The 14,572-nt window shown below is 35.4% G+C and overlaps 1 protein-coding gene across 1 annotated transcript in view; it reads left to right on the top strand.

Annotated features, from left to right (window-relative positions):
• Positions 1-14,036, top strand: part of LOC106141819 (chitotriosidase-1) — a 42,878-nt gene extending 28,842 nt beyond the window's left edge. The window contains exons 7-18 of the mRNA XM_013343458.2: positions 533-660; positions 1,966-2,090; positions 3,394-3,507; positions 3,949-4,151; positions 8,583-8,800; positions 9,284-9,438; positions 10,199-10,370; positions 10,894-11,010; positions 11,433-11,568; positions 12,106-12,278; positions 12,505-12,706; positions 12,961-14,036. Coding sequence (XP_013198912.2) covers positions 533-660; positions 1,966-2,090; positions 3,394-3,507; positions 3,949-4,151; positions 8,583-8,800; positions 9,284-9,438; positions 10,199-10,370; positions 10,894-11,010; positions 11,433-11,568; positions 12,106-12,278; positions 12,505-12,706; positions 12,961-13,175 — 1,958 coding nt within the window. The 3' untranslated portion in view covers positions 13,176-14,036. The remainder of the gene's footprint in view (positions 1-532; positions 661-1,965; positions 2,091-3,393; positions 3,508-3,948; positions 4,152-8,582; positions 8,801-9,283; positions 9,439-10,198; positions 10,371-10,893; positions 11,011-11,432; positions 11,569-12,105; positions 12,279-12,504; positions 12,707-12,960) is intronic.
• Positions 14,037-14,572: the final 536 nt, after the last annotated feature.

Here is a 14,572-nt window from a genome sequence, read left to right as displayed (position 1 = left end):
GGTTGTATATTAGAAATAGGCAATTATTTGTTTAAGTCTTTTTATAACACACACACAATCACGTCCATATCCATTGCGGGCTAGACAGAGCTAACGGACTTGAAAAAACCTAAAAAGCCATGATAGAATTGAGATTCCTATAAAGTGACAGGTTGCTAGCCCGTCGCCTTAAAGAAGAATCCCAAGTTTATAAGCCTATCCCTTAGTCGCCTTTTACAACGTCCATGGAAAAGAGATCGAATGGTCCTATTTTTTGTCTATTGGTGCCGGGAACCATACATCAATGTTTTTATCACATTACTTTTTCTAATTTTTTTGTAATCATTTTGCATTGCATTTATAAGGTATAGTCGTCTGCTTGATATCCTCTTTTGAAATTTTTGATGGGAATTAGACCACCGTCGCTCTCTTGTTTGACACATTTAATACTACCAAAGTTGCATTGTCTACAAGTTATTTGGAATAGTCGAATTTTTAAACGCTAAGTTCACCTCAACGAAGCACAACATTTACTAAGAAATTTTATTCGCAGGTATGCCAACATACGGACGGACGTTTACGCTATCCAACCCAAACAACTTCAAAGTGAATTCCCCGGCCAGCGGGGGTGGGAAGGCGGGGGAGTACACAAAGGAGGGGGGCTTTCTCGCGTATTATGAGGTAATTTTAATTTGAAAATATTGCCCGGATGAGATATAAGGTATCATTAAGATGTGTGCATACGTGCAAAGTTTTATTGAAACGAATTTTTGTTTGCGAATTTGTTACTTAACTGATTTCAAAAACATACATACATATGTATGTGAAATCACGCCTTTTCCCAGGTAGGCAGAGACTATGTCTTTCCACTTGCAACGATCTTTGCATACTTCTTTGGCTTCGTCCACATTCGAAACTCTCTTCATTCAAGCTCGGCGGTTTCGAGTACTCTTGACCCTTTTTGAGGACGTCCTTAATTTAAATACTAATTAATATTCGTATTTTTAATATTAGGTTATCAAAAACTTTAAAAATATGCAGGACGCCTCTTATAATGTTTAATTAGTGAAAATGTAGGTCCTAATAGTTCTCGTAAATATATCAGAAATTTATTAATTAAAAAAATCTGGTGCCTGCAGTATTGATCAATTAAGAGACATAACCAGCAAAGGTTTCCTACAATATTATTTACTACTACGCTATCAGTGTGGAGCTATAATTAAATAAATTAACTTCATACTGCACCCGAAACCGTCGAGCTTGCATGAAGAGAGTTATAAATATGGATGAAGCGAAAGAAGTATGCAGAGATCGTGGCAAGTGGAAAGGTGTAGTCTCTGTCTACCCCTCCGGGAAAAAGGCGTGATTTTATGTATGTATGTAATGTACTTTATACTTCACCATCGTCAGCACTAACCTTAATAAAACTTTTGAGCAATTTCGGGCCTGTTATTATACATTGTAAGATTTTAATAGACAAATTTGTAATTTGTTTTTTTGTTCTAAGAAAGATGCATTCTAGGTCTTATCAATTACAGTTTGAGCCGTGTGGTTACAAATAGAAAAAAGAATAGGACCACCGCTATTAATGGTGAAGGAGCCCGGGGTATGCTTTGACCCTGGATCCTAGATTGGGTGAATCAGGTTTTTACACGAAGCGTCTTCCATCTGACCTTTGCAGGTTAACCTTACCCTTATTGGATCCATGGTTACACATCCAGTTGCCTGAATGTGCAGGTTTCCTCGCAACGTTTTCCCTCACCGTAAGAGCATCGGTTAGTGTTCAAACTAATGTACATAACTTTGAAAAAGTCATTGGAACATGGCCGAGGTAGGATTCGAATCTGTGCCTTTCTGCGCAGCACTCATTTTAACCAGGCACCTTTCTTATTCGACCATTGACGCTTGCGAGACATGATGAAATTACCTTAAGGCATCAGAATTGTATTGACACATTAAGAATACAGGAATTTCATTCATTCACAGGTCTGTGAAATCCTACGCAACGGCGGTACCTACGTGTGGGATGATGAGATGAAGGTTCCCTACGCTATTCATGGTGATCAGTGGGTCGGGTTTGATGATGAGAAGTCCATCAGGAATAAGATGAGGTAAAATTTGATATTTTTATTTCTTAAGTTCGTTTTTTTTTATGAGGCTTTGCTTTCGTTAAAAAAAAATCTTTCATAGCTTTTTTAGGGTTTCGTATCTTGAAGGGAATAACGGGACTCTATTACTAAACGTCTGCTGTCTGTCACCAGGCGGTATCTCATAAACTGTGATAGCTAGTAAGCTGAAATTTTCAGTTGCGGCGGCCATAACAACTTATAGTAAAAATTAAAAATATTATTCGTATACTATAAACAGGTTTTTTAGGTATATTATTTCCTATTTGTTTATGTATGTTTATAATTATCTTATTAATTATGTACACAAGCCAACGCCTTTTTTAACACTTTCCTGTCGAGGGCCTGCTGGAAGAAATTTCTCTAGAAATAAGTAGTGCCCTTGTACTGAATATCTCTTTAGTGTGGTTCCCGGCACCGATACAAAAAGAATAGGACCACTCCATCTCTTTTCCATGGATGTCGTAAAAAACGACTTAGGGAAAGGCTTACAAACTTCTTGGGATTCTTTTTAAGGCGATGGACTAGCAACCTGTCATGTGTCATTAAGCCAAATAGCTGAACGTGGCCTATCAGTCTTTTCAAGACTGTTGGCTCTGTCTACCCCCACAAGGGACATAGACGTAACCATATGTATGTATGTATTTATCTCTTAAGTTTAAGTTCTATTCTTAATTTTTTTCCTTGATGTACAATAAATAAATATATAGATAAATAAAAAATAAAGACACACATACAGATTAAACAGACTTTGCTAGTTCATATTCTGCAGCCGTTTCATTTATTTGATCCGATGGTGAACCATATTTTTGTAATTTTATATACATACATACATATGATCACGTCTATATCCCTAGCGGGGTAGACAGAGCCACCAGTCTTGAAAAGACTGATAGGCCACGCTCAGCTGTTTGGCTTAGTGTTAGAATTGAGCTTTTTTGCTAGCCCATCGCCTAAAAGAGGAATCCCAAGTTTATGAGCCTATCCCTTAGTCGCCTTTTACGACATCCATGGGAAAGAGATGGAGTGGTCCTATTATTTTTTGTAATGGTGACGGGAACCACACGGCACTAACAATCTATAAATATATAAATAAATAAAAAATAAAATACAGATTAAACGGACTCTGCTGGTTCATATTCAGCAGCCGTTTCATTCATTTGATCCGATGGTGAAATATATTTTTTGTAACTTTATATAACTTCTCTAATTTCTTTGTTATTTACCACAGGTGGTTTACCATATTTTTTTTACTTTTTACAACTTAATTTCTTTTTATATACCACAGGTGGATTAAAGACAACGGTTTCGGAGGCGCCATGGTGTGGACAGTTGATATGGACGACTTCAGCGGCAGCGTTTGTGGTGGCGACGTGAAGTACCCACTGATTGGAGCCATGAGGTAAGTCATCATCTTCGTCGTTACCTTCTCCCACTTTCTACGCGGGGTCGGCACAGTATGTTAGTTTTTTCCAATCACTTCTGTCAATTGCCATCTCACCGGTCACTCCCTTTCTCCTCATACTATCCTTTACGCCGTCCATCCATCTCTTTTTCGGTTTCCCCCTATTTCTTGAACCTTTCACTTCGATACTTAAGGCTCTTTTAGTAACATGACCTTCCTCTCTTCTCATGATGTGTCCGTACCAACCCAGTTTATTACCATTCATCTTTTCATTTATTGGCGCTACTTTCATACTTCCTCTTATATATGAGGTTAGTCATCATGATGCATAAGGGTTGCTAACCCATCGCCTTAAAGAAGAATCCCAAGTTTATAAGCCTATCCCTTAGTCGCCTTTTACGACAAAAAAAAGTGAACGATATTATAATTTGTTTTTAGAGAGGAACTTCGTGGAATTTCTCGTGGGAAGGACGCCAAAGACGTTGATTGGTCCGAAGTCGCCTCCAGCGCCGTCATCGAGGTAACCGAAAAGCCACAACCCATCAAAATCAGTCTATCAGACGTGCTGAGCAAAGTGAAGAAACCGACGAAGAGCGTCATCGTGAGGAATAATGCCGCTGCTGCTCTTGTGGACAAGAATAGTAAGTCACATACATACGTACAATTAGCACGTCTTCATTGCTTGCGGGGTAGACAGAGCCAACAATCTACGGTCCGCTGTATGGTATTGAAATTCAAATAGTTACTGGTCACTAGCTCATAGCTTGAAAATAATACCAAGTTAATGTAATGTTGTTTTATGATTATTCATGTGCTTGCAATGCCGTGTGGTTCCCGGCATTAATATAATATATTTATAGAACCACTTTCCCATGGATGTCGTAAAAGGCGACTAAGGGATAGGCTTATTAACTTGGGACTCCTTTTATAAGGCAACGGGCTAGCAACCTATCACTATTTGAATCTAAATTCTATCATTAGCCTAACAGCTGAATGTAGCCTATCAGTCTTTCAAGACTGCTGGCTCTGCCTACCCCGCAAGGTGATTATATGAATGTATGAATGTGTCAGAAGAATCTGAGATAGCTATTGCTGGCAATACCTAACTAGTACTAAACTTCGATATGCAATTTTCTTTTTTAAATGAAAAAAAATATTTTAGGCATGAACAACACAATAATTAATTATGTGATGTTACAACAACATCTATAAATGTAGTATATTCTCGAAACAATACGTTACATCATACAAAAACAAGCCCTCTCTTCAAAACATCTAAATATAACCCCTGAACAAACATTAATGAAACGCAACATGATAATGTTAAAGTCATAGAAACAAGAATAATAGAAGGTAATAGAAATGCCACCTTGAAATTGCAGGAATAAATCACCGTAGGGCAACGAACGCCGTTAGTATAGATGTGATTTTATTACAACTTTACCACATACATACGTCTGTATGCCTTGCGGGATAAACAGAGCTAACAGGATTGGTAATAATTTAAATATAAAAGTGAGTTTGTTTGTTTATTTGTCCGTCTTTTACATCAAAACCTCTGAACCTCTAAAATTTGCAGGAGTAGGTACATGTAGTGTAGTGCATAGGGAAGGAAATAGAGAACTTAAACGCGGGCGGAGCCGCGGGCAAAAGCTATAAAAATAAATCAGACGCATTGTGAAAACGTTATGGTTCATGTTAGTGATTTACCACACGATACATTCACTTCTATAGTCTTATATTATTCTTAAATTTATTTTTGAAGTGAATTTCGTATCTGTCATTACGCGAGACAAATAAGAATGACACAGAGTAGAGAAGTCAACACCTCGAGTTAAATCTGTGCTCTGTGAAAACAACTTAAAAGTAATCAAGAAAACTTGGAACTGAGTCATGACATGACTGGCAAGTGTGAAGTTGTGGACATGTTTGGAGGCAAAGGTGTGGTTAGAATAAGAAATTTAAGTCGTGCTTAAATTCCTATTTCGTCTGAATATGCTCTTAATTTATTTACAATGAGCTTCATAAGAATACTTATATATAATAGCTTTTACTACTCTTTTCGTCCAGATTGTAACGGGCAATCAAGGGAAAATAAAATAAATATTATACGGGACAAATTGCACAGATAGAGTTAGCCTCGATGTAAGTTCGAAACTTATGTTACGAGATACTAACTCAACAATACTATATTTTATAAAAAAAACTGATATAGATAAACATCCAAGATCCAGGCCAATAGAAAGAAGTTCGATTCTCATCATGCCCTGGCCGGGATTCGAACCCAATCCAAAAATCCAATAAACTTTGGATTCTTCTTCATGGCGACGGGCTGGCATCCTGTCACTGAATTTGTCTCAATTACATCAGTAAGCCATACAGCATAGCGTGACCTTCCAGTCTTTTCAAGACTGTAAGCTTTGTCTAAACCGTAAGGCGTGATTATTGGTATATATCTAGTAAAACTATTTTATGTAACTACAATAACGTTTTCAGGATGGTCTTAACTTTCGTTTAATGGATTCTTTTGTACAAATTCTTACAATGGCCCAAAATGATATATTTTCTGTACGTGATCTAAAACTTAGATGTAATAAATAACAGTAAAGACGAAGAAAAAAAGACGGGATAAAGTATTGAGTCGATTGTAAATCTTATCAAATCTAACAATGATTTGCTCTGCATACATACATATGTACATGAAATCACGCCTTTTTACCAGAGGGGTAGGCAGATACTACATCTTTCCACTTGCCACGATATCTGCACTTCATTCACATGTATAACTCTCTCTATAACTCGTAATTTCTTAAATTTATAGTAGTAATGGACTGACATCTTTGCAAGTTTAAAAATAACTATCGCTCCACCGAGTTTAACTATAGAAAAAAGTAATAAATAATTCCCAACGACTTAACACCTATTGTACAAAATATATTAACATCCTACAGCAACATCGTTCACGTCGCTAAAAGCCTACAAATCTTGTACGGAGTACTACAAGGGTCACCCCTTGGTACTCCGCCGTTCCCAACTGCCAAGAATTGCTCCGAATGTCGACAGCTCGCGACATAGTTGCTAAAAGTTTCAAACATCGAGTGCTTTTACGCCGAAGCCATCAACCAAAAACCGTTGACCCATCGCGAACACTCCAAAACTCGGATAATAGCAGCGAAATAGACGAGGTAATGGGACGATGGAGCTCTTGAACGCTGGTTAAGAGAACTAAATGGGGTTTGTGATTTAATACCATCAAGTTTATGAGCCTGCCCGCGACGATCTTTACAAGTAGGTGATTTGAGTTTTACGTGGCGGTAACGCGTGGGTGGTAGGTATATAACGATTTCCGTTTCACGCAGATTTTTAGCACCAAAGTTGTCGTTATTTTTATTATAATGGATCATCAAGTTTGAGGAATAGAAGTTTGATATAGGGAACAATTATTTATCCCTATTATATATCAAACTTCTCTCTCAAATATCATTGTATTTATATCTCACTATCTATAGTAATTAATCTAAACTCATGTGAGCTTATTTAATAAAATGTATCCAAAACGTCCATTAATTTTTGTATTATTAACATATTATGCATATACTCGTAAACACGTTGATAGAGTCTTGAAAAGACTCAAACGTCACGTTCAGAAGTTCGCATTAAGATGAAAATAAGATTCAAATAGTGACAGGTCGCCAACAAGAAGAATGCCAAGTTTATTAGCGTTGTCCTTAGTCGCCTTTAGACTTAGTAGACTGTTATACAGTCTTAAGTAAAAACGATGAAATGAAATATTATAAACCTTGTATCAATTTGTAGCTAACAATCGATACGAAATCTCAAGAAACACAGAACTCCCAGGTAAATAATTCCTGAATTTCGAACGTCATATTTTTAATCTACAATTAAGTAGACAGTGATTGATATACTAGTAGGGACATTTTTATATTAAAAGATTCGCAATCGAACTCCGCTTAACTTTTCATCTTCATGATTTATGTTCTCAACATCAATCAGGTATTCCAACTTATTGCATCTTTCATTAATTTGGTTTATTTTTGAAAAATGTTGCCTTATCCTTGTCAGTAGGCCGCCATTTTAAATTTTTTTTGACATATGCCTGGTGAGGTGTCAAATTACATCCGGATATATCCAGTTACAACACGCGATTTTAAAATTACATTAATTAATATTTTTACTAATTACTATACATATATGTATCTGTTTCATTCTTATTAAAAATACTAACGAATACACCACAAATAAATATCAGGAAACCAATGAAACCGCTAAGTCTTTATGCATAACAAAGACCGAAGAAGTGCCGTGTGGTTCCCGGCACCAATAGACAAAAGAATAGGACCACTCCATCTCTTTCCCATGGAAGTCGTAAAAGACGACTAAGGAATAGGCTTATATAATTGGGATTAACTTTTAGGCGATGGGCTAGCAACCTGTCACTATTTGAATCTCTTATCTATCATTAAGCCAAATAGCTGAACGTGGGTATTCAGTCTTTTCAAGACCGTTGGCTCTGTTTACCCCGCAAGGGATACAGACGTGACCATATGTATGTATGTACAAAGACCGATAAGGCAGGTAAGGTAGGATTGTCAATTGAGGTTGCTTTATAGATAAAAATTGCACGTATTTTGTAGCTTTTGAGTATTCAAATAGAAATTCAACTTCCTCGTATATCCTCCAAATCAAAATTTTGTTATATGCGAGGGCAGTAACATTTGAACTAGGTACTCTGATATTTTACAACCGCACTAATGGCGAACAACTTTGTATTAAATGGATGGATAAACTTTGGATATATACTCGTATTAACTCCAGCCGAGTACTTAAAGGAGTAGTTTGTGTTAACGCATACATTTTATTATTACGTATCTGTATTAGCTTTTATCCGTTTTTTATCGCAAATTGGATGGAAACATTATTTTTATAAGAGTTATATACCTATGTATATAGAGGTTTTTATTAAATTTTAACTATACATAATTATGCATAGTGAATATGAAAAAATTTAACTCTCATCAGACCTTAATTAAATCAAATATTTTACCTTCCAGAGCGAGAACCGCAAGTCCTATGCTACCTTACATCTTGGTCTTCCAAGAGGCCCAGCGCTGGACGCTTCACGCCAGAAAACGTGGATCCCAACCTCTGCACTCATGTCATCTACGCCTTCGCCACTCTGAAAGACCACAAACTGACTGAAGGAGACGAGAAAGACGCTGAAATGTACGACAAAGTTGTTGCATTGAGGGAGAAGAATCCTAATTTGAAGGTGATTTAATTAAGTCTAATTATTGTCAAGCTTCATGTTATTAATATATCATTTCTTGTAATTTTTTCCATTTGTAAAGTACAATAGGTGGATTTAATGTTAAAAGCATTAGGGTTAAGCAGAGAACCTTTGTATGTGTGATAATAAATAATGTGTAATTAACATGCTTACTATACTATAAATATTACAGTTCTTACCTTAGTTCAAATAATAGTAAGTGTACTGGCATATCAAAGAAACTCCATCCATGTCATGATGTTTTTTAAAAATACTAAATACAACAGTATTTGTTTTTTTTTTCATCTTTATGAAACTTACTACAATAACTTGTTTAAAATTAAAATCTAAATTGGATAATATTTTGGACATTTTTAAAACTTGGCTGCTAGATGGTTCTGCGAGTAACATTAATTCCACCTGTTGCAGCTTCAAGGCTCAATTATTTATTGAAAACTTATTTTCAATAATAAAAATTCGTTCCAGATCTTGCTTGCTATCGGTGGCTGGGCATTCGGCTCCACTCCTTTCAAAGAGCTGACCTCCAACGTCTTCCGTATGAACCAGTTCGTGTATGAAGCCATCGAGTTCCTGAGGGATTACCAGTTCAACGGGCTTGATGTTGATTGGGAGTACCCAAGGTAAAATCGATATCAAGAACTTGTAATAAATTGTTTAACAGATAGATTAGTTTCATGCCGTGTGGTTCTCGGCACTTAAGAAAATGATCAATCCATTTTGTCGTCGTCGTCAAAGGCTAAGGAAAAAGCATGATATTGGAGAAAAAACATAATGTATGCCATCTTCTTTTTCCGTGCACATCGTAAAACTTAACTTTGGGGTTGTATTGTGTGCCGTGTGGTTTCCGGCACCAATGAAAAAATAATAGGACCACTCTATCACTTTTCCATGGATATCGTAAAAGGCGACTAAGGGATAGGGTAATAAACTTGGAATTCTCGTTGTAGGCGATGGGCTAGCAACCTGTCACTATTTGAATCTCAATTCTATCATTAAGCCAAATAACTGAACGTGGCCATTCAGTCTTTTCAAGACTTTTGGGTCTGTCTACCCCGCAAGGGATATAGACGTGACCATATGTATGTTGTATTGGGTGTAAACTTGTTATTATTTCTGAAAGCGACGAGCAAGCAACCTGTCACCTGATATCAATATGACAACCGACTGAAAGTGGTCTTTAAGTGTTTTAATTGCATATACCTATGTATTATAATGTATGTATAATGTCAATCCTATCTTAAAGCCAAATAGCTGAACGTGGCCTATCAGTCTTTACAAGACTGTAGGTTCTGTCTACCCCGCAAGGGATATAGACGTGATTATATGTATGTATGTATGTACCTATGTATCATTAATGACAATACTATTCATTTTAAACAGAGGAGCCGACGACCGTGCGGCTTTCGTGTCACTGCTCAAAGAATTACGTCTGGCCTTCGAAGGTGAAGCGAAGACCTCGGGTCAACCCCGTCTGCTGTTGACAGCGGCAGTACCAGCGTCCTTTGAAGCCATCGCCGCTGGATACGACGTGCCCGAGATCTCTAAATATTTGGTAATTGTTCTTTTTGTTCAGAATAATTCGTTCAATGCGGGACATAAATCTGTTATAATGCCACCCAATCTTTTCTTTCTTATTCAAGAAAAATCAATTAGTAAGCAGAGACTACATCATATTTATATGTAATTTATATTTGACCGCGAACTTCTTACGCTTATTTATTATATTTAATTTATGTAAAGTTTATTGTACAAAATACTGTATAGCATAATTGGCGAACTTAATGCTAGAAGCATTATCTACCAGTCAAACATTGGGTCGGACAAAGAACTTTAAGTGGGGTTTAATTAAATAAATATAGGTATGTATACTACACAAAACTTCAATAAATAAACATTCATCATTATAAGTATTAATTGTGTGATTTTGGATGTAATATTAAACAATTTTGCCTAATTGTTTTACACGCTCGCAAATATCTCAGCAGGGAAATATATTCTTTTTTATGTATGTATATTTGTAATCGAACAATTCCGGGTTCAATTTTGTTATTATTTTTAATTAATCTTGTTTACAGGACTTCATCAACGTCATGACCTATGACTTCCACGGGCAATGGGAGCGTCAAGTTGGTCACAACAGTCCTCTGTTCCCTCTTGAAAGTGCTACCAGCTACCAGAAGAAACTCACAGTGGTATGTATGATTTGTTTAATATTGTTATGACTATACTGGTGAAATTCAGTAAAATCTTACTTCCTATTTGCGTGATTAATTTATCTGTGTTAATCGAATCTGAAGCAAATAGTGCATTACATTCTTCAAATATGTATAATAATATTTGAATCGTTTTTTCTTCCTCTTTCATGAAAGCGCTGGTAGTTAATACTCTGTCTGTTAGTAGCCTTCTACAAAATAAAGAACAACAGATACAGTACAATACCTATTTATTGCACCACAATAAATAACAGCAAATTCTCTGTCAAAAATCACAGAGCAAAAAATTGTACCAAGCTATATTTTTTACCCAAGGGTTGCTAGTAATACCTTGCAAGATCTGAGATCAATGGATGAATATCTCTTACTATCACGACATTAATTTGCAACTTTTTAAACAGGATTACTCAGCTCGAGAGTGGGTCCGTCAAGGAGCTCCCAAAGAGAAGCTGATGATCGGAATGCCGACGTACGGAAGATCATTCACTCTCATCAATGAAACTCAGTTCGACATCGGTGCTCCGGCTTCCGGCGGTGGTAAGTACAATAAAAAAGGCAGGTCCTTGTTTTAGCACTATGAGGGGACGTTTTACAAAAAATGGCAGGATCTTACCCAAAATAGGGAAAAATAAGGAACTGAAGAAGGCTTAAATCAGACATCTGGTCGTATAAGGTTGAAATATGAATAAGTATATCTTCACCGATGTAGACCTTTACCGACAAGGGTTCAGGAGACAGCTGCACAAAAATTTAAAGTATTTACTTCACATGCAAATACTTACTAAGTTTCGGTGTAAGCCCAAAATTCACTTTTTGCCAAACCGTATCGTGTAAAAAAAGTGATAAGTGCTCCAAGTGTACACACTTTCAAAAATCGACTAAACATACATTAAAAAACAAGTATAGTGACAATCTACAAATACACGCATCAGCTTTAAACTACTGGCATAAATAAAAAATAGACCAACGGCCCACCTATCAGTAATAACCACTCCATCTGAACAATTTTTGGACGGCAAACACAAGAGAGTAATAAAAATAAATGTGAATAACAATTATTTTATTGTATTTTAGGCGCTGCGGGTCGTTACACCAATGAAGCTGGTTTCATGTCTTACTACGAAATCTGTGAATTTCTACGAGAAGACAACACTACTCTGGTTTGGGATAACGAACAGATGGTGCCATTTGCATACAGAGACGACCAGTGGGTTGGTTTTGATGATGAGAGATCGCTGAAGACAAAGGTATTTATTACATAAAAAATTATCTCTTTGCCGATAGAAATTATAAAGCGGTCATGAATAAAAGCTGGATAGGGCCAACCTCGTTTAAAAATTGAGAAGTCACGACATGTTTGGAGACATTATATAATAAACAATTTTGGTCATTATCTATAGCAAGATATTTTATGCATTCAGTAACAGAACAGTAAACATAATCAATATTTGTCATACAAAACTTTTTTTTTAGATGGCTTGGCTCAAAGAAGAAGGTTTTGGAGGTATCATGGTCTGGTCAATCGACATGGATGACTTCAGAGGGTCCTGCGGTACTGGAAAATACCCGTTGATCACTGCAATGAAACAAGAACTTTCGGGCTATAAAGTTAAGTTGGACTATGATGGACCTTACGAGTCTTCAAACGCAAATGGACAATATACAACTAAAGATCGTAAGTTCAATTAAAATAGGTTCTTTGATTAGGTTTATAATGTGCTTGCCGATCTTGTTTTGATATGACAACCTACCTAATTATTAAAACACCTTACTACTTAATGTTTTCTGCAATAGTAACCTTTTCTAGACTCAGACTTATTAAGATGAATTAAATTTTTAGGCTAATATGAATTAAATTAATTTTTCCAGTCATCGTACACAATTTTTTTAAATTATTACATTTATTTACTAACTTGGTATAACTTGCAGCTAACGAAGTAACCTGTGAAGAAGAAGACGGACACATTTCGTACCATCCTGACAAAGCTGATTGCACTATGTACTACATGTGTGAAGGTGAAAGAAAACACCACATGCCATGCCCCCAAAACCTGGTCTTCAACCCGAACGAAAATGTCTGCGATTGGCCAGAAAACGTGGAAGGTTGCACACACCACACACAAGCCCCAGCTGCGAGACGATAGATTTTCCCCAAGGTTTAAATCAAATTTAATTAGAAACATCAATTTGTAATTCGACATAGTGAAGTCAATTTATAATATTTTTTTGTTATAATTTGAATTTATTTGGGTTGTATTTCTTCTCTCATCTTAAAATCAACATCAAAATTTAGCAAAATTGAAACAAAATTTCGTGTAAAAAGTATTATCTAGATGATGTTGTTATCGTCTGCTACTTTAAACAAATGCTAATTCATTACTGATGTGTATTAGCTTAGCGCAACGCAAAACGTATTTTATTATAACATGGCAATAATGTTTACGAAATATAATTTGATAAGGCATTATTAAGATCTAAACAAACATTACATTTATAATTTTCCGTATTTTCTTAAGTATCAAAACTTATACTTACCTATATTTTCATAAATCCACCAAGACAGTTCTACGTAATAGGTATTACATACGAGTAGTTACACATATTTATTGGCGTTTGTTTGTTTGTCTTAACAAGACAAGATTCGTGTGATATAATGTAAATTTTTATTTCATATATTTTTTGAAGATTTATTGTATCTTTTGTTAAATTATACTTCTTAGGTTAAGTACGAGTATTTTTTAAGAAATTGTACTCTCCCGAAGTTACACAATATTTAGATGCATTGATATGTATATATAAATAACTAACTAAATCAGTACATACTATTCCTAGAAATCTAATTAATAAAATTTCACTCACACGTTCGCTTTGAATTTTTATTGTTAATTATATGCAATACATCAACACGTATCGATTCATCAACACCAGAAAATAACTTAGTATTGTGATTCGAAAGTACCTTACTTTATTTCAATTCTATTTTAAATTTTATTTTAAATCGCAAAAGTTTGCTATTGTCTTTCTCACAAAAATTGTTACTACTATTATTTTTAATTTTCAGAAGGATTCTATTAATTTTGTGTATCTTTGGGACAGCTTTAGATAATTTTCTTACTTTTAAGTAATAGATTTAATATTACATTTCCAATACTCAAATCAGCTAAATCACTGCCTTTGACACTGCCGATTTGTATTTTTTCAATATTTTTTTTATGTTGGTAACAGTGACAAAATAATAATATCGACGTGACGTTATTTTAATTTTATATTTAAGTTTGTAAATATTGTATTTAGATACAAAAGAGATGTAAGATTTATTATTAAAGATTTTTGAAATATGTTGTTCCATTTTCATCTTTAAGCGGATTATGCCGTAAATCTTGTTTCTATGATAATATCTATGTTTCTTCTTACTCTTCTTCTTTTCCCAAAGAAGCCTTTAATAGCACATTAAAATTTTAGCTTCCAACGCCCAGCAGGTTTGATTTAACATAGACAATCAATAACTCAGTAACGCATGAGTTATTACGAATTTAATTAT

This window comes from Amyelois transitella, chromosome 12 (genome assembly GCF_032362555.1).
Source record: "Amyelois transitella isolate CPQ chromosome 12, ilAmyTran1.1, whole genome shotgun sequence".
NCBI classification, from domain to species: Eukaryota; Metazoa; Arthropoda; class Insecta; order Lepidoptera; family Pyralidae; genus Amyelois; species Amyelois transitella.
Note: the sequence above shows the minus strand (reverse complement) of the source record. Positions and strands in the feature narration are given on the sequence as shown.